Here is a 24,914-nt window from a genome sequence, read left to right on the forward strand (position 1 = left end):
ATATGTACTATGTCTGTGGGGTGTGGGTATAGGTAGGTACGTATATATGTATGAGTGTGTGTGTGTTTGCTTGTTTTTAAAGAACCCAGCTTACCAGAGGTTGAGCTCTGGAGCCACCCTGCTCATCAGATCCACATTCTGCCACTTGCCAGCAGTGGCCCCTGGACAGGCCATTACCATTCTCTGAGCCTCGGTCCCTCTTCTGCATCGGGCTGTTGGAGGGATTTGATTTACAAGTCCGTGCCAAGTGTTTGGTGTTATATTATTAACATGACTCCTCGTGGCAATCTTATTGTTGAGTGTTTTAATCCTCATTTTGTGGGAGAGGAAGCTAATTCCAAGCTCCACCTAGGATCCTGACCAAGCTCACGCACCTAAGGGCAGAGCCTGGACTCACTGTGCCTCTTCTGACCACAGGCAGCCTTTAGTTGATGTTTCTCTTTTTAGCTCTGTGGTTTTCCTATATCTGGCGTTAGGATATTTTTGTTTATTTTATTTTATTTTATTTTAAGTGTCATAATTATAAAGATCAATCAAATATTGAAGTCTAACAGGTGTCTTGTACTAGGAACATCTGCTCTGTACTATGGTCATGACTTTTAGAAAGTGTTTCTCTTGAGAGGTTGCTTCACCTGGACGGAGAGTTGAGAGAGCCCAAATCTTTATTTTTTTGACCTACCAGAGGACTTGAAATACAACAGGCACTTAGAAGAGATGGTTATTGATGTTTAAAGGGTTTTCCTCTGTATTGTATTTCAGGCTTTAATATCACTGAGGTGGCCGTTGTTCATGAGTCTACCATTTGAAGACAACCTCAATCAATATTACCATGAAACTAAGGGGGTAGGAAGAACCTAACTAAATGATTATAAAGCTTATCTGTAAGAGTAAACACAGAGAATAGTGAGAGAACTTCCAAAAACTTAAATGCAGGTATTCAAACATACAGTTGACCCTTGAACAACACAGGGGTTAGGGATGCCATCCCACCACACAGTCAAAAATCCACATATAACTTCTGCCTCCCAGGGCCTGGGTAGCTCCATTGATTAAGCATCTGACCCTTGGTTTTGGTTCAGTTCATGATCTCAGGGTCATGAGATTAAGCCCCACATGGGGCTCTGCGCTGAGTGTGGAGGCTGCTTAAGATCCTCTCCCTCTCTCTTTGCCCCCCTCCCCCTGCATTCTCTCTCTTTCTCTCTCAAATAAATAAATAAATAAATAAATAAATAAATAAATAATTTTTAAAAGATTTTATTTATTTATTAATGAGAGACACACAGAGAGGCAGAGACATAGAGGGAGAAGCAGGCTCCTTGTGGGGAGCCCGATGTGGGACTCGATCCCTGGGACCCCAGGATCATGACCTGAGCCGAAGGTAGACACACTCAACCTTTGAGCCACCCAGGCGTCCCTAAATAAATAAATCTTTAGTATATGTGCTGCCTAAGCAAGCAAAATAAGTAAAATCTTAAAAAAAAATAAAACCAGGGACTCCTGGGTAGCTCACTGGTTGAGCATCTGCCTTTGGCTCAGGACGTGATCCCGGAGTCCAGGAGTCCCGGGAATGAGTCCCACATCCAGCTCCACGCAGGAAGCCTGCTTCTCCCTCTGCCTATGTCTTGGCCTCTCTGTGTCTCTCATGAATAAATAAATAAAATCTTTTAAAAAAAATAATAACCCCCAAATTTCTGACTCCCCCAAAACTTAACTACTAATAGCCTACTGTTGACCATAAGCCCTACGGACAATATAAACAATTAACACATACTAGTATATGTTTTATATACTATATTCTTACAGTAAAGTATGTTCAAGAAAAGAAAATGTCATTAAGAGTATCATAAGGAAGAGAAAATACTTTTACAGTACTGTACTGTTTGTATCGAAAAAAATCTATGTGTAAGTGATCTGTGCAGTTCACACCTGTGTTATTCAAAGCTCAACTGTATTTTTAAACTAAAATAATTAAAACAGTATGCCCCTGCTGCTGGTATAGAGAGGTAAGTCAGGGGGAACAGAAAAGAGAGAGTCCATAAGTAGAGATACACTAAGTGTAGCATTTCAAATTGGTGGCGGAAGAATGAGGTATTGAATAAAAGCTCTCAACAACTGGCTAACCATTTGGAGAGAGCATTATTTTGGTAGATTAATACGCATAAAATTAGAAACTTCTACTTGGCAAAAAAAATGCCATAAAATTAAAATTCGAAAAATATTTATAAAATATTTTGGATGAACTCAGAGTGATCCACAAGTGGTCTTTTTCACTTCACTCAAGTCTGATGCTTTAAAAAAAGTCTGATGCTGTTTTGTTTTTTGTTTTTTTTTTGCTTTTTTTTTCTTTTTCTATAAAGGGCCAGATAATAAATGTATTAGACTTTTCAGGTCTCTGTGACAGCTCCTCAGCACTGCCATTACAATATGAAAACAGCCATAGAAAATAAGTAAATGTATGCATATGCTGTGTTTTAACATAACTATACAAAATCAGGTGGTGGGTGGTGGGCCCTAGTTTGTTGCTCTGTGCTCTAGCCTATTTACAAATTGCCTTTGAATGGAGTACTCTGTTACCTTGTAATTAAGAGGCCTGCTTATTTGGGTGTTATTTGAGGCCTCTCATCCTGTCCCCATTTACCCACCCATGGACCCCCCACTGTCCTAGTAAATACTTAACAACTAGCACTCCAGGGGGCAAGTGTGTATGTAGAAATGTATATAAAATTATTTATGTGTGTATGCAATATTATAAATTTTACTGATACAAAGTATGTGTAGCACAGTTTGCAAATAATAAGAAACTACACTGTTCACATTGTAAATTGCATATAGTCCATTGATTCTAAGAGAACCCGTTCATTGATTTTTGCCAGACTCTAATATCTATAGTCGATCTGTGGTTGCAGTTGATGAACAACTGTCCTTTGGCATAAATACAAGTTGGAACTTATTTGTCAGTGATATGGGCAACCTCATTGCTGAATTGGATGATGGTTTTCAAACACTAGAAGAATGTATTCCCTCAGTTTTTTAATGCTGTTGCTGATATAATGGCTACAGATATAATTCACTTTTAAGTTTAACCTGCATTATGAATATTTCCTCCTCCATCACTTTCTCAAATCAAAAAAATCAACAGCAAATCAAGCCCTTTTTTGTAGTGTTTATCAATTTCCGTGTGTAAATGCTCCCACCACAGCTGATTTCAAACCACCAATGAGATGTCACTGAAAGTAGAGTTGAGAAGAGTACACAGTAGCCACTGATAGTATTTCTACTCTATAGATAGGATAGATATAAATAACCCCCAAAGCATGGATTATGTCAAAATACAGTAAAATGATTAGAAAGTGATGATTTTTGAGTATTTGTTACCTTTGTTTTCAATATAATTTATTAATTATGTTTATATTATTTAATTTTTAATAATGGCTATGTTTATCAATCAGTTCACAAATTCCTGAAAATGTTAACAATCAGTAAATCGATGCAAAGTGGCCCTAGCACACCACTGCTTATTGGGAATCATATAGGTAAAGGACTATTTTTTGAGATGGGTATCCTTTAAGAGGAATGCATTCAATGCATGGCCAAGGCTCAGATCTTGTAATGTGCTCTGTTCCCCAACCTCCACCTCCTCATTATCCTAACAGAGCCAGCCCATCTCTGAGTAGAGCCTTGGTCCCTCCCTCAGGACTAGACATCACAACCAGGGACTCTTATTTTATTGGTTTATTTCTTCTCAAGGCCCATTCAGAAGAGTGAAGGTCTAATTGCCATTGGTTTAACTGCTTACTTAACAAGTCAAATTATTTTTCAGCCTAAATATTCCTGATCAGCAAACAGTTATCATTTGATTTTTCAATGTGCTAAACAGTCCTCCTTGCAAGACAGGAAGTTAAAAACAATATTTGGCATAAAAAAAATTACAATACACAGGCAGATACCTTCTTTATCTCTAGCATCTTGACCACTATAGCTAGATGATGGCAAACAAAGCTTTATACTATCATAGCCTTTATATATAAAGAGTGCTTACAAATCACCAAGAAATACACAAAGCACCCCGGGAGAAAAATCAGCAAAGGAGCCCAAAAAGACAGTTCATAAAGAAAAAAATATAAATAATCAGTGAACAAAAGATTGTCTTTGTCGTAATTGAAGAAAACATAAATGAAAACACAGAAAAGTAAATATAGTGATAGCAAGCCAACAAGTAGAAGTTCTAGGGATTGCAGAACAAATACCAGAGCATCCGTGGTATTCTGTACTGGGATCACAGTGTGATTTGGTGAAAAGAAAATGAATGTGGAAGTAGGAAGGCCTGGAACCCAGTACTGGCTCTACCAGCTACTGTCTGGGGGACCTTGGGAGTAATAATTCTCTCCTAGCATGTTCTGAGCACCTGATGGGAGCAAACTTTTCTAGCACAACCTGGCATATGGTGGGTTGTTCTGGAAACTCAGGTCCCTGAGGCTGCCCTCACTTGCTACAAGCATAGGCTCTAACCACAGCCTTTAGGAAATGGTCTTTTTGCCCTCTGGGTAAGTTCCAGCCCAGAGGTAACTGGCAGAGACCTGTCTCAGTGCCTTTGAGGGAGATTAAGCTGGCTCTGCTTTTCTGGAGAACCCAGGAATTTGGAAACAACAGAATCCAGGCTTGCTGTGCTGAGGGCACCCTGGATCACCCTTTAGTCAACAGACCCAATGAGAAACTCTTTCAAGTCTTGAACTCAGCAGGTACATTTCTCTTCTTTCTTCTTCTTAAGCAATGCTTTTTTTTCCCAACAAAAGAAACCAAAACTTGCTAACCAACAGCTTGGTTTCGAAACTGCTGTGAGGAGATACTACCCCACAAACTGATTGGCTTTTCAGTGGCCTTTGTGTGTGTGTGTGGTGCGTCCCCAGGGCCCGAGCCATTTAAGAGTTCTCACACATCTTGGCTTTCTTTGGAGCTCAGCCCAGTACACCCAAGTCCACCTGCTCACGTCTGTGGAATCCCATCTCTGCCTCTCTCCTTAGCACAAACGTGAAAGTTGAAGCCAGGGTGAGATCAAAGAAGTCCAGGAAGAATTTAAGTGCATTTGCCAAAACCTGCAGAATAAGCTATAGGGTTACAGACAAGCTATGAATATCAGACCCCATCCACAGTCCAGTTGACTTGACTATGACCAGGTGGGCAGTGTGAGGAAGGCCAGGCTGCCACATAATTTGGAGTCGGGGCACAGGATTCGGGTGTTGGGACCTGTTTTGGAGTGAGCCCAGAACAGAGGGTCTGGCAGGTGTGTGGTCTGAGTTCCAAGAGGGCCACTTGCTGGCTTGGTCACGGAACCTCTCTCGGTCTCCATTACTGCATATGTGTGATAGGAATAAGAGTACTTATTAATATTATAGTAGTATTATTTCATGGGCCTGGTTGAGATTCAAATGTAGGAAAATTTTATATGAAACAAATACCTCATGAGGATTTTTAAAAAGTTTTGATCAGTGTTTGACCATAGTGCCTGAAATATTAAGATCACCAACACATATTTCTCGGTGGTAAGTGTGTGTCATGTGCACCCAATTCTACAAGTCTGCCTTTTACCATTATACAGTGTCTTACAAAGGTGCTATGCTCACTTGAATGGAAGACCAGAGAAAGCCTAGGGGAAAAGATTCTTTTCAAATATTGCTCATGATAGTTTGTGCCTTCTACCTCCAAGCACATGTAATGATTGTATTTTACTCCATAAATGGCACACTGGACCTCTTACGTGTCTCTCCAGATTGGCTCCATCAGCCCCTCTGTGCAGTGGAGAGGTCTGGCCCCCAGTTTATCTCCTCATTGCATGAACACCTGCGTCCTAGCCCAGGTGAAGGTTAGGCTAGTGCACAGGTATTTGCACACAGGTAGAAGCTGCAATGGTCCTAGGGAGTCAGGTCCATCCCACCCAGCAAGACATGGGGAAGCTGTGACTTTTCTTTCCACTTCTAGAGGAGGTGTGGCATCTGGGCTCCCCAGTATCTGGCTGCCTGGAGGGGACAGGTGATAGACCAGGAAATGCGCAATGAGAGACAGGAGATCAGCTCTTCCCCTGGCCAAGTGCCCTGCTGTTTTGTTGTGAAGCTGGAGCCAGCTTGGTGTCCCCACCCCCCTTCCCTGCCAAAGACCTTTCAGCCTCACTCTTGTTGCCCTGGGATTATGCCTCCCCATAAAGCCTCAGCCCCATAGGCTTGGCCTCCCATTTTCTAGGGAACCTAGGCTAAAGCACATACATATTCAGGTGGCAGATCAAACATGAGTTTCAATAATCTGTAGGAAATATTGGAGAGGGAGAGAGGATCAATTTAGAACGGGTCAAGTGTGATTGGGCAAAGTTTGCCTTTGGAAGTGCCGCACTAGGGCTTTTGTCTCCTCCCGCCCCAGCCCGAGTGCTGAGCACAGTCAACGACTATTTGTTGAGTGAATGTGCGTGCATCCATGAATCTTGTTTAAATCAAGAGCTCATATAATTTTAATCAACTCTGTTTTTGTCTGTGCACATTCAGTGAAACATTTAATAATCGGTTAAAAGTGGAAGAAATTAGTCTCTTTTGTGTGACTGTTTTTTTCCTTTTTTTTTTTAATCATAAAAAGTTCCATGGTTTTTTTTTTAATTTCCTTTCAGTTAGCTCTTTCATGCATTGCTTTTTTCCTGAGAGCAGAGCTGTTCTCATTTTATTGTTATTTAATGACTCCTCTTTAATTGACATCTGTTTTGAGCTCATCTCCGTTTGCAAGATGAGTTGAAATTTTGCAATCTGTGATCAATGGCTCAATCTATCTTGCACTGGCGGCTAGAAAGGAAGTAAGATTGAAATCACGTGCCTTCTGTGCCAGCTTTCAAGTTTGTGACTGAACTCTCTCATTTCTGGAAAGTGCAATTAGAGTATCACTCCTGCTTCTCTTGAAATGGGACCAAAGAGCTCAGTAAGGTTTCCAAACAGTCAGCATATGCACCACTCTCCAAAAGTCTCACTTCTAACCCCTTTTGCTTCACTAGGGCTCAGTGTTCCAGCTGGTCTTTTTGCTTTCTTTCCTTTTGTCCAAGGGACTGCAAAGAGCAAGCGGCATCATTCCCCAGGTCTCCTAGTTTAAGCAAAAAAGTATAGATTCCCACTTATGTAGGTGACAGTACAACCCAACCGCTGCTGTGTGTGGTTATGGATCATGGCATTGGCCACTTGGTTCTGTGTCTCCTGATAGTGAACATAACACAAAGATGAGAGTTTTATTTAATATTTCACAGTTGCAAATAAAATTCTAAATGTGCTGAAAATGAAAAATGAAGTATTGTGAGGAGAGAAAGAGGCCTCCTGAAACCCCTTTTTCAGATTCCTCCAGATGGCGTCAGCACTTAGTACAAAGACTTAGCTTGAGGGCAGCTGGGGTGGCTCAGTGGTTTAGCGCCGCCTTTGGCCCAGGGCATGATCCTGGAGACCCAGGATCGAGTCCCAAGTCAGGCTCCCTGCATGGAGCCTGCTTCTCCTTCTGCCTGTGTCTCTGCCTCTCTCTCTCCTCTCTGTGTATTCTTATGAATAAATAAATAAAATCTTAAAAAAAAAAAAAAAGACATAGTTTGAGGTTCATGCTGTCTATGCTGCCCAACCTTCTGGCAACAAGATCTACTATCAAATATATAAATGCATTTAGTTTTTGAACACTTAACTTTATTACTTTTTTCAGCAACATGTCATATTCAAAAGTATATCTATAATTTTTACTTGTTTTTTTTCCTGACATTTTACAGAGTTCAGAGAGTGCTGCATTCCTAACTTTGTATTTCTTTTTTGTTACTTGCATATCAAGCACTTTTTAATGTCATATATCCTTTGTAAGCAGCATTTTGTATTTTTTAAATAAAACTTCACCGGGCAGCCTGGGTGGCTCAGCGGTTTAGCGCCTGCCTTCGGCCCAGGGCCTAATCCTGGAGACCTGGGATCGAGTCCCATGTCAGGCTCCCAGCATGGAGCGTGCTTCTTCCTCTGCCTGTGTCTCTGCCTCTCTCTCTCTGTGTCTCTCATAAATAAATAAAGTATTAAAAAAAGCCACATTAAATAAATAAATAAAACTTCACCAAGTAGAAATGCTTTAATTTATTTAAGCTATACATCTATTGTTGGACATATAGGCTGTTTTCCTTTTTTTCTCTTATAAATAGACAGCTTCGTGCAGAAAGCTTCTCCTAAATTTAAAATTATTTTCTGGAGGGCAGCCCTGGTGGCGCAGCGGTTTAACGCCGGCTGCAGCCCAGGGCGTGATCCTGGAGACCCTGGATCAAGTCCCATGTCGGGCTCTGCATGATGCCTGCTTCTCCCTCTGCCTGTGTCTCTGCCTCTCTCTCTGTGTGTCTCTATGAATAAATAGATTAAAAAAACTTAAAAAAATTATTTTCTGGAGATCATTCACCAGAAGTAAGACACTGGGACAAATTAGAGATGGAAGCATATTTACTTTTTGATGGGTATCACTAATTTGCTTTTCAAAATAATTGAACCAATTTACAGTCTCACCAGGCATACTCACTGGCCAGCTCTAGAGGAAATAAATGATATCTTTCCTTAATTTGCACTGTGATAATTACTAGTGAGGATGAATACCTTTTCAAATGTTTGTGTACAAAGTATATTTTTTCTTCAGAAAATTGCCATTTTTGTTTCTGTCCCAAGAGGTCTCAGTACTATCATTATTAAGCTAAAAAGTACTCCAGGTAAACCACAGATGTAATAACCATGGTATGAGATAGTTCCTATAAATATTTTTTCTGGTATGCTATTTGACCTTTAATTCTTTACAGATAATCTTAAATTTTTCCTCCAGAGTTCTGATAATTCTTTTTTTTTTTCATTCCCAGTTTGTTTAGGATTTGATTTTCTCCATAATGTTTGGATTTTTTTTTTTTTTTTTTTTAGTGTAAGGTAAATGGTTTTTCTAAATTGCTGACAAATTACCCCAAATCAAAGACAGAACCGAAATGTTAAAAGATGTTATAGAACTCTATCTCCAACAATACACCGAGTATCTTGCCTGCCCACAGAAAAAAATTTTAAATGCTGATTGAAATGTTGACAGAGAGGCCAATGGAGTAATAATGGTGGCTTGTGCCCTAGGGTATTTGCTGGATCTGGGAAGTTGCATCTGCATAAATCTGGGACCTCAGAGGCACAGAAAGTTAAAAAAAAAAAAAAAAAAAAAGAAAGAAAAGAAAAGAAAAGAAAGAAAGAAAGAAAGAAAGAAAGAAAGAAAGAAAGAAAGAAAAAAGCCAATGGCAGAACACACAAAAGAAGTGGTTCAAAATGAGTCCAATTGTCAATAGTTTCAGTGAAGGTAAATAGACCAATGACTTTGTTTTAGAAGACAAAAATTATCATATTAGATTTTTAAAAAGTATATTTGCTGTTGCATCAAGTGTGTTTCCCATGCCCACCAGCTCCATTCTCTATTCTTCTCCACCCTACTCTGCATAAGGAGGCTGGCCTAATCACAGACTCTGCCTGTGGCTTAATGTTGAGTTCAGCCGAGGGGAAACACCACAGGAGAATGGAGGGAAGGAATTATTTATGAGGTTTTGTGGGTTTTTGTTTTTGTTTTTGTTTTTGTTTTTTTTTGCCCTTCAGCTGCCCTCAGCAGCCAGCATCCCTCTCAGGGTCACAGCCCTGCCCTCCCTTTGCCACAGTATAGTACACCTAAGGGCTTAACACACATTCTGTTACTAGCCCCAGAGAACTCCACTATCCAAAGTTGTGGCTTTATTTTGTTCTGCTCACACCTTTGTAAATAGCCTCTTTATTGAAGCCTCTGTAGATTATCCCAGTTTAATTATGCTGTCTGGTTCCTGCTGGGACTGACCCATAGAACTCTAAGGAATGGTATCTAAAACAGAAAAAAAAAAAAGTTCAAAGTAAAGCAGATGGGAAAAGACATGGCAAGCAAATACCAACCAAAAGAAAGCTGGTGTAGTTATATTAATATCAGATGAGCAGAAATGTCAGGACGATAGGCATCGTTAGAACTAAAGAGTATTACTACACGTTGATAAAAGATTTGTTTCACTTCTGACATGGCCTCAAAATATAGGAAGCAAAAAGCTGTTAAAACTACAAAGAGGAAAAAAAAACTCACATAAACAAACTCACACACAAGGTAGGAGATTTAATATGCTTCAAATATATTTGATGAGTAAAACAGCAATCCTGTAAGAATACAGGATTTGAACATCACAACTGACATCCAAGGTCTAATGGGTCTGTTGGTGTGTTGTATCCACCAACTGAAGAATAGGATTTCTTTTCAAGCATAAATGGAATATTCATGAAAATTGGCCACATAGTGGGCTATTTGGCAAGCTTTAGCATATTTCTAAGGATTGGTAGTATATAAACCCTGTCCTCTGATATTATACTTAAGTTAAAAATCAAAATAAAAAGATAACTAGGAAAAGCTCATGCACTTGGAAATTGAAAAACACTTCTGAATAACAAGTGTCGGGCTCCTGAGTGGGTCAGTCAGTTAGGTGTGTGCCTTCGGCTTGGGTCATGATCTTGGAGTGGGGGGAGTCCTGGGATAGAGCTCCACATCAGGCTTCCCGCTGAGCAGGGAGCCTGCGTCTCCACCCCATCACCCACTGCGCCCCTGCTGCTTCTGTGCTCTCTTTCTCTTGTGTGCTCTCTTGCTGCTCTCAAATAAAATCTTAAAAATAAAGAAATAATTCATCTGTCTAAGGAAAAAGACTATAATTTAAATTAGAAAATATGTAGAACTACATGATGATAAAAATAGTACATATGCAAACAAGTGGGATGCCAATAAAGCAGTGGAGAGAGAAATTTATTGCTCTAACTGCATGTATTAGGAAGGAGGAAAGGCTGGAAATTAATTTACTAAGCATCTCAACTTACGGTGGTAGAGAAAGACCAACAACATCAATGCAAAGAAAGCAAAAAGAAGGAAAAAAAATTTTTTTGAAGGAAAAATTTTTTAAGAGCAGAAATTAATAAAATAGAAAACAAAGATATGGAAGAGAGAATCAAAGAAACCACAAACCGGTTCTTTGAAGAAATACATAAAATTGATAAGCCTCTAGGAAGACCAATCAAGGGAAAAAACTGAGAATATATTATTTTGGGAACGAAAATGAGGAACATTATTACAAATCCTGTATACATTAAAGCTATTGTAAGAAGGTATTATAAACAACTTTGTGACAAAAGAAAGAAAAGCAAGGAAAGAAAGAAAGAAATTTTAAGTAAAATGAGCAAATTCCAAGAAAAAAATACAACTTGGTAAAATTGACACAAGAAAAAAAATAAAGACTAAAATTATCCTCAGAAATTGTTTCTGTAATTTAAAAGAAACTCCAAGGCTGGATAGATGAACTGGCAAATTCCACTAAACATTCAAATGGAAGAAATAACACCAATATTCCATAAACTCTTTCACACAGTGGAAAAAAGGGAAACAGTCCCCAGTAGTTGAATGAAGCCTGTGTATCCTTGGTGCCAAATCCCAACAGCACGTTATGGAGAACTTTCAGCCAGTCTCACTCAAGAACATAAATATGAAAATTTCACATTCAACGTTAAGCAAAAAGGTTTCTCTTCGGGGCGCCGGGTGGCTCAGTTGGTTGAGCGTCTGACCTTTGATTTCAACTCAGGTTGTGATCTCAGTGTTGTGAGATCGAATCCCAGGTCCAGCTCCGAGCTGAGCGCAGAGTCAGCTTAAGATTTTCTCTCCCTGGGCAGCCCTGGTGGCTCAGTGGTTTAGCACCGCCTTCAGCCTGGGGTGTGCTCCTGGAGACCCGGGATCGAGTCCCATGTTGGGCTCCCTGCTTGGGGCCTGCTTCTCCCTCTGCCTGTGTCTCTGCCTCTATCTCTCTCTCTGTGTCTCTCATGAATAAATAAATAAAAGCTTAAAAAAAAAAAGATTTTCTCTCCCTATCCTTTGGCCCCCCCCTTAAAAAAATGGTTTCTCTTTTTCTGCCTTTTGGGAGGGTATTAAATAATTTTGAATATTACATTTATTTATTTTATTGTCCTTTTAGCCATATTTGTGTGGTCACTCTAAGGATTACAATAGGTATCCTCATTACATTACAGTTTATTTAGAATTGATATCACATGACTTCACACTTTATAAATGTAAGAACCTAACTACAGTTTTTCTGTTCCCCTCTACTCCCAACTTTCTGCTATGACTGTGTCATATATTTCACCTCTGTATGTATTACCAACTCTATTTTATAGTGATATTTTTACTTTAGGAGGCTTTGTCTTTTAAAGAAAGTAAGAGAAGGAAAAATTGGCTCTTTTTTTTAATTTATTCATGTATTTCCATTTCTGGTGCTCTTTATTCTTTCCTAGAGATCCAGTTTTTTATCTGGTATCAATTTCCATCTGCTTAAAGCATTGCCTTTATCATTTCTTATCATGTTGGCCTGGTGGCCATGAGTTTGCTTAGCTTGGATTTATTTCAAAATGTCTTTATTTAAACCAATTTTATTTGTTTGTTTTAAAAAATGTGTATATTCATTTGTTGATACATTGACTTTGACTGTGGTTTGAATAAACCCTCATGATGTTTCCATGACTCTACCCAGTTTTTTTTTTTTAATTTTTTTTTTATTTATTTATGATAGTCATACAGAGAGAAAGAGAGAGAGGCAGAAACACAGGCAGAGGCAGAAGCAGGCTCCATGCACTGGGAGCCTGACGTGGGACTCGATCCCGGGTCTCCAGGATCACACCCTGGGCCAAAGGCAGGCGCCAAACAGCTGCACCACCCAGGGATCCCTCTACCCAGTTTTGAATGCTATTTTTACCAGATATGGAGTTTTGGGTTGGCAGTATTTTTTAAAACTATTTTTAAATATTTTATTTATTTATGTATTTGAAGAGACAGAGAATGGGGGAGGTGTAGAGTTGAGAGGAGAGAGAGAATCTCAAGCAGACTCCACACTGAGTGCGGAGCCCAACCCAGGGCTCAATCTCATGACCCTGAGACCATGACATGAGCCAAAATCAAGAGTCAGAGGCTCAACCTACGCATCCCAGGGTTGGCAGTATTTTGTTTTGTTTTGTTTTGTTTATTCATGAGAGATACAGAGAGAGGCAGACACATAGGCAGAGGGAGAAGCAGGCTCCCCACTGAGCAGGGGGGACTTGATCCCACCCAGGACCCTGGTATCACAACTCGAGCCAAAGGCAGATGCTCAACCACTCAGGTGCTCCAGCAGTATTTTTTTTTAATTTCAGATTTCAGCACAATAAAGATATTACATTTTCCTCTGACCTCCATTGTTCTGATGGGAAGTATTTACATATACTATGTAAGCATTGTTTATATCTGAGCCACCTTATACACTATGATAACATTTTTTTTCTCATATTGTACAAGCTAGCAAGTTTGCTATATACAAAATGAATGAACAAACAAAAAAGTGTGTTTCCATATTCTAACACACAGAGCTTCCAGTCAGCTTTTTAGTACCTTACTACCGAATATGAAAAGACCACCTCAGGGACCACCAGACTTTTGAGGAAATTACCCAACGGTAAACTAGAAACAAACCCTAGCAGAGAAGAAGCTTAGAGGGGAAAGAGCAAGTCGGCAGCGAAAGAAAACTTTAGAAAAACTATTATTGCTAGTATAAAATAGAAAATTTTAGTTATTCCTCCCCTGAATAGGGAAAACTTCAGTTATTTCCTACTGTGTTTTTCTCCTGTATATCTCCTTTACTATTCACACAGAACATTTCACCTCTGATACTTCTAGTCACCAAGTGTGTGGTTTTTCCCACAACAAACAATTCTTAGTCACGCCCATTGGGTGTCCTATAATTTAACTCAATTCTGATACCATCTACCCAGAGATAGCATCAGATCTCACAGCTTAAGGGCTCAGTCCCACAAGACTGCCTACCACACCTACACACTCATATACACTTCAGATGCCAATAACAAGTTCAGGTTACCACCGGTGATTTTGACCTACTGTAGATTGGTGTAGATTGGTGTTCTAAAGAACTCCTCTTGGGAGTCCGTTGATTTGCTAGGACAGCTCACAAAATGTCGGGAAGCATTTACTTACACTTCCCCAGTTTATTAAAGGAAGTGATAAAGGATACAGATGAATAGACTGATGAAGAGATACACAGGAAGGGTGAGGTCTGGGAGGGTCCCAAGAGCAGGAGCTTCTGTCCCTGCAGAGTTAGGGTGTGTCACCCTCCTGGTATGGATGTGTTTGCCCACCTAGAATCTCACCAGACCACATACTATTGAGATTTTAAGGAGGCTTCCTCATGTAGGTATGATCAGTAACTGACTTTATTTTTCTCCCCTCTCTAGAGAAGTGGGGGACAGGGCTGAAAATTCCAAGTTTCTAATCGTAGCTTGGTCCTTTTGGTGACCAGCCCCCATCCAGGAGCCCACCCCAAGTCCCCTTCGTAGAACAAAGGATGTTCCTAGTGCTCTTATCACTTAGGAATTTACAAGGATGTTAGTACTGAGTCAGGAACAGGGTCAAAGGCAAATATTATAACAAAAGATCCTCCTATTGCTCTTCCCAATCAGGAAATGACAAGGTTCTCAGGAGCTCTGTGCCAAGAACTAAAACAGAGACCAGGATATAAATTCTGTTATCTCATAGGTGTCCTCAGGGAAGATAGAAGAAAATATTTCATCTATAAAACAAGAACAGATTTATTCATTTTGAGAAAAGAACATTGGAAGAACCAGATCAATGCCTTGAAAAATTTAAACATGAGGCAAAAATTAGAAAGTCAATTGATAGGTTAGAAGACCTATCACAAAATGAAATGAGAGTGGGGTGGGGAAGACACTAAATGCTGACCCAGTAAGAAATGGTGTTAACAGAGTGTTGGGGATTTGGAGAGGACATGAGTGTGTGAGGGATGGTGTGAGAGTGGGGCTTCTCCATGTCTTAGGTAGGTTGTCACTGGATGGTGTCTAAAACTGAGAAACTAGGATATAGCATATGAACATTTAATCAAGCAATGTGGTACTAAATGCTAGAACACACGCTCAAAGTATGAAAAGATGCTGTGTTGAGGGATGGACTCAGAGAGGTAGGGGCGAGTGACATGAAGGACTTCTGTCTTTGGTCTAAACCACGTAGCTTAAAAAAAAAACTATGTAGCTTACTTGACTTGGCAAACTATTAATTCATTACTTTGAAAAAAAGTAAAAAATATGAAAAAGATGGTATTTGAGCATTTCCTATCTAACCTTATTGGTGCCATTAAGGAAAATGCGATTTCGGGGATCCCTCGGTGGCTCTGCGCTTTAGCGCCTGCCTTTGGCCCAGGGTGCGATCCTGGAGACCCGGAATCGAGTCCCTCATGGGGCTCCCGGCATGGAACCTGCTTCTCCCTCCTCCTGTGTCTCTGCCTCTCTCTCTCTCTATGTCTATCATAAATAAATAAATAAATCTTTTAAAAAATTGTTAAAAAAAAAGAAGAAAATGCGATTTTGTACATTGCTGTACAGGACAATTATTCTTCACCAAATGTGTATTTGTTTCTACCCTTTATTTATTTATTTATTTATTTATTTATTTATTTATTTATTTATTTAAAGATCTTGTTTATTCTTGAGAGACACAGAGAGAGGCAGAGACCTAGGCAGAGGGAGAAGCAGGCTTCCTGCAGGGAGCCTGATGCCAGGCTCAATCCCTCATGACTTGGGCTGAAGACAGGTTCTTAACTGACTAAGCCACCCAGGAGCCCTCTACCCTTCATTTAAATGAACACTGGAAACTAGGATTCTTAGATCCTTTTCCTGGTACTGAAAATATCATCTTTAATGGTTTTTATGACTACAGGATCATCTACCCTGTCTTACATTGGGCTCTGAGGGTGAGCACACACAGGTGTACACTCTTCCTTGTCCTTTCCAGATCATTTCCTATATTCCCTTTATTTTCCTCCCTTTTAGTTGCCATAATGTGGGTCTAAAGTGCATTTTTAATGATGTGTTAAATTTATTGAGTGAATGTTGGGTTTCTCTCTGTGTATGTATAATAGACTCGTGTGTGTATAAATATATATATTCACAGTATTTCATATAATAGCTTTATTGAAGTATAGTGAAATATAATCCACATACCATAAATTCCCCCCTTTAAAGTGTTCTTGTATATTTTTATAAACAGAGGGTGGTAAGCTTTCTTTATTCCTTTCACCAAATCCTCTTCATTAAACTTCATAAACTTTGCAAATCAGGTTCTTTGGCCCTCACAAAAAAACTTCCACTAGGGGGTGAAACTGAAAAGTATTTCGTGATTTTTTTTTTTTTTTCCAGACATCTCTTTCTTTACTATGTTTTGACTAAAGAATTGCTCCCAGCATATTTTCTTTTCTTTTTTTTTTTCTTTTTTTGCATATTTTCAATATAAGGGTGGGGGGAGGATTAATAAATTCTTTATTGTTAAAACTTCTTATGACCAAAGAAAACCCAAGAATTCTAAAGTATTAGCTCAGAGTCCTTAGCCTAACAAAACCTTTCCCCCACTTCTACCCTCTTTGTCTCCAATTGTAAATTCCCCTCTCAAGGATTTTTAATGCTTCATTCAAAATGCCGGACAGAGAAAAGCTTCATTACTGCTGGTACTTTCCTATTGGTGAATTCAACCTTAGTCTCCCCTTAATGCTGGTTCTTCCTTTGAATAATAGGAATAATCCTGTTTGTTCATTACCAATTCAATTCATCGAGGGGAAACGCTGCACTGAAGATAGTGAATGATGATAAAGCCATTTATTGGCATCAGCCAGGATTACCGTCTGCCTCTCACACAATTCTTGTTGCCTGGGCTTGCTGGTGACATTTGGAGGCAGAATCCTGGTGGTGCCGGCCCCAAGTGGTTAAGCAGGTGGATTTGTCATTCTTTCTTCTACAGTCTCAGGAATCTGATGGGAAGAAAAACCAAAGAATTTGGATATCTTTTAAGACCCCTTCTCCTGGAAATTAAGGAATTAATGGTAGCGGTTGAGTTTTTGTCAGGGTAAACTTGAACAAGCATGCATAGTATCTTGAATGGTGAAGAATATTTTCTGGTTAAATGCTGTCAAAAGCAAGCCAATATTTTGAAATCCTCCTGCAGTTCTGTTGAGGATGGATGCAGTCCCTGGTTTGGCATAGCCCCCCCCCCCCCATTATGATCTCCTATTTTTCTGTGTTTTTTTCTATGCCTATATGTCTCATCTCCCCAAAGCGAGGGCAGACTCTGGCGATGGTGAGCATGGAAGGAGCTGGGACTGGGAACCTGGTCACACACTGGAACTTCTATCTTTTTCTACCTCTTTCTCCCTCCCTGGATCCCTCCTCTTGTGACCAAGGTTATAGCACTGTTTGGGCTTTGTTTTGTTTGTTTGTTTGTTTGTTTTAAGATTATTTATTTATTTGAGAGAGAGAGTGAGCAGGAGCAGAGGGAGGGGCAACGGGAGAGGGAGAAGCAGGCTCCCTGCTGAACAGCAGTGAGGGACTTGATCCCAGGACAGGGAGATCGTGATCTGAGCCAAGGCATTTAATGAAGGAGCCACCCGGGCGCCCCACAGCACTGTTTGTAATTGCAAATTAAAAACAAACTAACTGCCCATCAGTTGGGACCATTAAGCAAATGGCTCAACATCTCTCTGATGCAGTGATGAGAAGGTCACCAATATGTATTGTTCACAGAAAAAGCAAGGTGCAGAAGGTTCTACTCAGTGTGTTAATAAAGGGAAGGGGGGGATATATGCACATATGCTCATACTTGCTTGGTAAAGAATAAAATGCCTCCGGAAGGATGCATAAGAACGAGTAAGTGCATCACCTGTGGTAAGAGAGATGGTGGCCAAAAGACGGGGCTGGAGGGAGACTCTGCTGTTTCCCCTTTTACACCTTTGGACTTTGAGCTATTCGTATGTATTACTTATTCAGAAACATAAACCAAAAGCCCTGAATACTACAGTTTTTTAAATGTTTTTTCTATGACTCTACAACCACTTTTTTTTCCTTAAACTAAATTTCTTCTTAAATTATATATGCTGTGGCTTAAAAAATAAAACAGTCCCCAAGGGAATACAGTAAAAATGAAGTCTCTTTTCTCTTCCTGAACCCTAAACTCCCCTTCAAGGCAGCTCCTACTGCTAGTTTCTTAAATTTCTTTTCCTTTTTTCCTTTCGGTTTTATTGAGATATGACTGACACTCAGCACTGCACAAGTTTTTGGTGTACAGAATAATGACCTGGTTTATATAAATTGTGAAGCAGTTACCACAATAAGTTTGGTTACTATCCATCATCTCATATAGATGTACATCCACACACACATGCAAAAGGAAAAAAAAATCTTTGATTCTTTTTTTTTCCTTGTGATGAGAAATCTTAGGATCTACAGTCTTGGTTTCTTGTAATTCCTTCTGCGCTCCCTCCCTCTATGGGGTGGGGTGCTGATCCTGAGCTCAGAGTGGCCTCTCTTTTTTTGTCCTACCCAAACTGTTTCTGAAAATATGAACCTAATTTCAGTGGCAACACCCTTTGGTGGGTGTTTTTAGAGACATGATACAGGGTGGAAACAGATCTTGACTCAAATGACAGCTTACAGAGCTTTGCTCCCTGTCGTTGGTCCTCATGCTTCTGCCTCCATCAGCTCCTTGCCCTGCAGTTAATGTGCCCAGGCTCCTTTGTGGTTTTGAAATGTGTCTCTAATTTGGTCTTCAGAGGTTGAGAACAGATGATAATTCGTAACCAGGGACTGTGTTTTCTGCACTTGTACCCTTGCAAAGTACTTCTCATGGTGCCATCAACTGTGTGGTCCATGTTAGGCATGTGTTCAGGAAATGGCCTTGGAGTGTCTAGAAGAACCAGGCCCTTTGGAAGTCTGTGTACTAGCAAGTAGCTCAGGAATGTTTTTGCAAATTGAAGGACCTGCATCATCCTGCTCTGGCCAGGCTGGGAGAGGCCCATGTGATGCAGGGCCTGACTTGGGAAGTTGGAGGGCTGCAGGCTTTGAGGGGTTTAGGACCTTGGTTAGCTAGAGTGTGGTATGTGCCATGTTGTGTAACTGAATCAACATCAGACACCACTTAGAGCAGCACCAGAGTGTGGCCTAGTATGTGCAGTCCTGCCTCTGTCCTCCACGTAGCACCTCCACGTAGCACCTCCAGTATGGATTACTGCTCAGAGGTTCCTGGAGTATGTGGACAAGCGGGAGCCTCCTGTTCTAGGATTTAGGGAGAGTATGATATTCCTGGGATTCAAACAAAGTATCAAGTTATACCAGCAGAACCATCCACATTGCAAAAATAGTGTATAGGCAGATATCTAATGGCAGATGGCCTGCCATTCAGAGCAAAGAAGTAGAGTAATATGAGCAGAAGTGACAATAAAAACATAAATCAATAGTTAAGAATGAGAGCACTAATTTCCCTCACCTAAAGCATTCTGATTGCCAATAAAACCAATGATGGAAAATGAAGAGGAAGACAGAGATTTGTCCCAGCTGACACAGATATGAAGCTGGCAAAGACACTGTTCCCAGCTTGGGTCCCGGTGGCTGGTCACAAGGGTTCATTGAAGTGGCTCACAGCTAGATGATTGTGTGTGGGCCTGAAGCTACAGTGAGTCCATGAGCGTGAGGAGTGTGTCCCCTGCTGGTCACACTGGACCTTGGCCCCTCTTTTGCACTAGAAGGACAGCAGTGGTGACCTCCTCAACGTGGTCTCACTGCTCTGAATGCTCAGGGACATGATCTTAAGGAAGAGATGCCCAGACCTGTGGTCTGCACCGGGGTCGGTCCACATGCATGTCTACTAAAGATTTTATTTATTTATTTGACAGACAGAGCATGAGCAGGGCAAGCAGCAGGCACAGGGAGAAGGAGAAGCAGGCTCCCTGCTTAGCAGGGAGCCTGATATGGGGCTCCATCCCAGGACCCTGGGATCATGACCTGAGCAGAAGGCAGACACTCAACCACTGAGCCACCCAGGGGCCCCTGAAGTGTTTTTTGTTTTGTTTTGTTTTAATTTATTTATTTATGATAGTCACAGAGAGAGAGAGAGAGAGAGAGAGAGAGAGAGGCAGAGACACAGGCAGAGGGAGAAACAGGCTCCATGCACCGGGAGCCCGATGTGGGACTCGATCCTGGGTCTCCAGGATCGCGCCCTGGGCCAAAGGCAGGTGTTAAACCACTGCGCCACCCAGGGATCCCCTGTTTTGTTTTGTTTTTTAACATCACAGATTTCACCTGCAAATTGCGGGCCAGGTTTCCCACTTCTCTTTACCCCTGGGAAAACCTAGCAGCATGGGGCATCATTCCCACATGAAGGTCGATGGCAGGGGGTGGGTCTCTTCCACCCACTTTCTCTTTGCTCCACCCCGAGCATGGCTGGGTATGCTCCTGCCCTCCGCATACCTCTCACGCCCCCCACCCCCACATAGTCAGGCATCTGTGCCATTCATCTTGCCATTCTTAAGGACATCCTCCCTGCACCCACCCTCTAGGGACATTTGGGTTTGCACAACCACTGTCACCTCATCACACTTCCCTGCACACCCATGCTGGCTACACAGGAAGGAGCCCAAGACCAGTCTTCCTGTGGTCTGGGTGATTGATCCAAATAGCAGGACTCCTTGGTGTAACCCAGCTGTCCCATTTGGAAGCAGATGGGGCAAGGCTTGGGGCCAGGCCCCAGATCCACTCTATGGATATTCCAAGAAGGGGAAGAGAGCCAGTTGGGGGAGCTGCAGTGAGACAGGGTGGGGGTGGGGGTACAGAGAACAAGGCCCTGGTCCTTGGGTGACTGGGAAGGGAGGTAGTGGGGGCGGAGCTCTCCAGTGGGACCCCTGTGCCTGGCACTTCTGTGAGTGCGGGAGGCCTTGGGCCAAGGACCTCAGGAGCTTTCTGTGGGAGGTTTCATGACTGGCCAGTGACCCTGGGCTTGGTATCTTTCAGGGAAATTGAAAGAATGGAGCCTCATCTTGTATGGCACAGCAGAGCATCCTTACACCACCTTCAGCTCCCATCAGTCACGCTCTCGGATGCTGGAACTCTCAGCCCCGGTGCTGGAGTCCCCCAAGTCTGCTCTGTCACTGCCCCAGACCGAGGTTCCTGAGGATGAAGAGGACTACACAGGTAATGAACATGTAGCCAGAGTTGATGGCCAGCCTCTGAGTTTTGGTTTTCCACCGTGGCTCTTAAATGTGGCCATTCCTGGCCAAAGGTGGGGATTATGATAGTGGGTCTTCCTTCTTTTCTGGAAGTTGTAATAATGATGGTAATTTGCACTCACACAGCTCTTTCCACCCACGGCTCTCCTAGTATCTTACAGACCAGTAAGTATGCTTCAAACCAGTAAGTATTCTCTAACATTTCCAGGCGGAGAAACAGAGGTTCTATATGCCCAACCAGAACTGGGACTCGCCACATGGCAAGTGAGCCTCCTCCTGGGTCCCCCCCTCTTACCCTCAAAGTCCCTCATCTTTGGCCTCAGCCTCTTGACCCTCTCAAGTCCATCCACTTTCTGTGCCTGTAGCCAGAAGGTGGGAAGGATGTGGGTCCTAATGGACCCAGGAAGGTTGGGTTGAATGAACATAGCCAGGAAAGGCACTAGCAGTAGAGGTCTTGATCACCCTTGAGGGCTGAGATGAAGACCCAGGGCAAGATCTCAGGACCTTATGTAGATACTGATGTCACCAAAACCAGGTTAAGCATCTCACAGGAAGTAAATATGCCTTACATGAATCCCTCTTCTCCAGCTGTACCATTGTCAGGGTTGGGGAGAGGGCCTGGTCCTGGCCTTTCAGCCCCCTGCACAGAGATGGCAGTCTGGAGAAGGCTTCAGATATTTCCAGCCACTGGGCCAGGCACAGTCATGATTAGCATGTTAGGTTCCTTTTTCTCTGAACCATCCCACAGTGATTTGTGAGAAACCAAGTGTTTCTGGTTGGGCATATTTTCCTTAGCCAAATATTACAGCTGCTTGATAAATGATGGCTGATATCTAAGGATATTGATGTTTTGAGTTATCTAATAGCTTCTGAAAAAAGAAAAGTAACAAAACAGAATTCCAATACATATTGAACATAAATTATGGTTGATTCAATTTTAAATTTCTTCTACAGTTCCTTTAAAATGGAGCATTGAATTATGTATGGACTAATCTGCTCTGTTTCCCCCTGTGATTTATAAGTGATGGCAAGACTCAGTAATTATTAATAAAGGACTGATTTTTTTTTCACCTAAAATCTGCTACTGACTCTAACCTTACACTGTCCTGGAATCTCACTAATAGACTGCCCTGCAGCCCAAGTGACTTAGTCTCCCCCAAGTATGGCCTAGATGGATACAGGGTGTCTCTGTGGGAATAGGATGTGTTCCTGACTCTCAGGGAAGGTCCTACAGTCTTGGGGCAAGTGGGACGGGTAGACCAGTAATAGCAGGAAGAGCCAGAGACAGGGGAAGAGCAAGAGAGGCATGAGATTAGGAAGGTGCGTAGTATGGAGTGCAGTGGGAGAGAAGAAGAAGAGGAGAAGAAGGAGAAAGAAGGGAGGGAGCGAGGGGGAGGAGGAGGAAGCAACCATGTTAGATTCCACTGTCAAGGGCTTGTGGGATGGAGCTCCTCATCTCATGCCTCTTGTAGGAGAAGCTCAGTCCCAGATAAACCCCAGTGCAGAAGCTCAGGGAAAGAGAGGGTGATTTTGAAGTGGGCCTATGATTATTATCAGCAGTTTTAGCAGAAGTAAGATGGGTTGAAGCAGGAATTTGCAGGGGTGGTTACATGGGGGAGAAGATTCTCAAGAATTCAGAGAGCTGGCCATGGACAGAGGTACATGGGGATGATGAGCACAGCCTGGTGTGCTCTCCACCTAGGGCCTGTGCATCAGGAAAGGGTGGGGGAGTCTGATGGAGCAGTGGTCCCAGGGGCAGCAAACTGGGGGCCCCAGGACAGCACTGCAATGAGGGCAGAGATGGGGGGGGGCAGCTCTCCCAGGGACAAGAGGTAAAGGGGAAGAGGTGAGCAAGGGGCAGAGACGGAGTCCAGCAACCCAGACAGTCGGCAAGGATCCCAGGGTGGTAGCGGGCAAACCATCTACCAAGAAGGAACAGGACTCCTGTGCGGGGTGTTGGGTGCCTCCCCAGCGCTGGTGGGAAAGCTGCCCAGGCAGAGGTTAGCCATGTTGCAGATGGGCAGCAGTCATATTCTCAGCCAGCATTGCTCCTGGAAATGGGGACAGAGGAGGTGGCCACAGTTATGCCCCCAGGGCCATAGCTCGTGGAAGTCCATGGTAGTGGTGAATTCTGGGTTTCCTGAGGTAAAAGAGCATGTGGAAATCCAACGTAGGAAGGAGTAGGGCTGGGAGATTGGGAGGCTGGCGGGTCCAGCAGGAAGGAAGTGCGGTAGCTGCATGGCCGTGGAGGGTGCCAGGGAAACATGAGTGGCTGAGGTACTTAAAGTTGGAGAGCCTGTGGCGATGGCCTGCATGCTGGGACAGAGCCGCCTGGGGTCTGAGGAATAGCTAGAGCCCCTGGAGAGCACTGGGCATGGCAGTGAGTGAGGCCACCCCAGTAACCCACACATCCTAGAGGCAGATTCAGCAGGTCTGGGGGTGCTTGGAGGCCATGCTAGGTGATTCCAGGTAGGGGGGGCTGGGGAATGAGGATGGTGGCAGGCCCCGGGGAGGTGCTTAGGCTGCTATAAAAGAGTGGCCTCGAGGGAAGGACTGGTAATGAAGAAGAAGGGAAGCCCAAGCTTCAGGAAGGCAGGGTGCATGGGCCGAGGATAGCTGGGGACAGTGTGGTCAGCCACACAGGACTGAGGGGAGCCAAGAGCCCCTGCAGCCTTTGCCTGGACACGTTCCAGGACAGCTCAACAGGCACAGGGGAGTTAATATGCAGGACACGTAACATGTCCAGTACAGTACCGTGTCGGGTCATAGACATAGTCATCAGCCCTTGCCCAGGAGCACTGAGGCCCAGGTTACAGGCTGTCAGGAGGGAGACCAGACCTGCAGTGAAGTTTGACATTCTCATCCACAACTCTTTTTTTTTTTTTTTTTTTTTTAAGATTTTATTTATTTATTCCTGAAAGAGAGAGAGGCAGAGACACAGGCAGAGGGAGAAACAGGCTCCCTGTGGGGAGCCTGATGTGGGACTCCATCCCTGGACTCCAGGATCATGCCTTGGGCCGAAGGCAGGCCCTAAACTGCCAAGCCACCCAGGGATCCCTCCGAGCCACCCAGGGATCCCCTCATCCACAACTCTTGTGTGCAGTCAAGCACCTCTGCCCCTGCAATCGGCTTCATGTCTAACGTTTTGCCCGTGAGGTTCTAGCCCACTTTTCCTGGAATGTCAGGGGAAAGATCATGATACTTAGTAAGTCCTTCTGTTCCTCCAGACACTGGCCGAAGCACCACCTAATGACAAAGGCCTTCTAGAACACCCAAGCTGCTTTCTAACATTTGTTTGTAAGGTTTTCTCACTCCTGGGTTTTCTTCATGAAATATTTAAGGTAGAGGTTTCAAATGAGCCTGTGATGTTCTAACACCATGTAGATGGGGGGTCAACAGCTAGTCAGTGCATGAATCATGGCTCCCCTCATATCTGGAGCTCTGGGAATAGATGCTTACCCCAGGAATGCGTTACAGCATTTGGGAAAAAAAAAAAGACTCATAATCTTAGGAATGATGGAGTGAGTGGGTTAAGACAGCCAGCTGAGTAGATTGAATCCGAGAACACTTCATTAAGAGGTGAATCTTGACACTGGGCTTTTTGAGACAACTCACGTAGATGGCCGAACTAGAGGGTGCTTATAGATACTCATCTGAGCCTATTCACTGGGGGCTGCACCCAGCCAGTTAGCTAGACGCCCAATGCCAGGTCGAGGTTTTGCTGCCTTCA

General features: G+C 42.7%; 1 protein-coding gene across 2 annotated transcripts in view; it reads left to right on the top strand.

Annotated features, from left to right (window-relative positions):
- The window catches only part of PCSK6 (proprotein convertase subtilisin/kexin type 6), a 185,269-nt gene that overhangs the window by 139,487 nt on the left and 20,868 nt on the right, over window positions 1-24,914 (top strand). The window contains exons 14-15 of one of the 2 annotated variants that reach the window (XM_038532633.1): window positions 20,970-21,149; window positions 21,311-21,349. In XM_038532633.1, the coding sequence (XP_038388561.1) occupies window positions 20,970-21,149; window positions 21,311-21,349 (219 nt within the window). The remainder of the gene's footprint in view (window positions 1-20,969; window positions 21,150-21,310; window positions 21,350-24,914) is intronic. The other variant, XM_038532634.1, reaches the window with a different exon arrangement.

The sequence above is a fragment of the Canis lupus genome, chromosome 3, assembly GCF_011100685.1.
Source record: "Canis lupus familiaris isolate Mischka breed German Shepherd chromosome 3, alternate assembly UU_Cfam_GSD_1.0, whole genome shotgun sequence".
NCBI classification, from domain to species: Eukaryota; Metazoa; Chordata; class Mammalia; order Carnivora; family Canidae; genus Canis; species Canis lupus.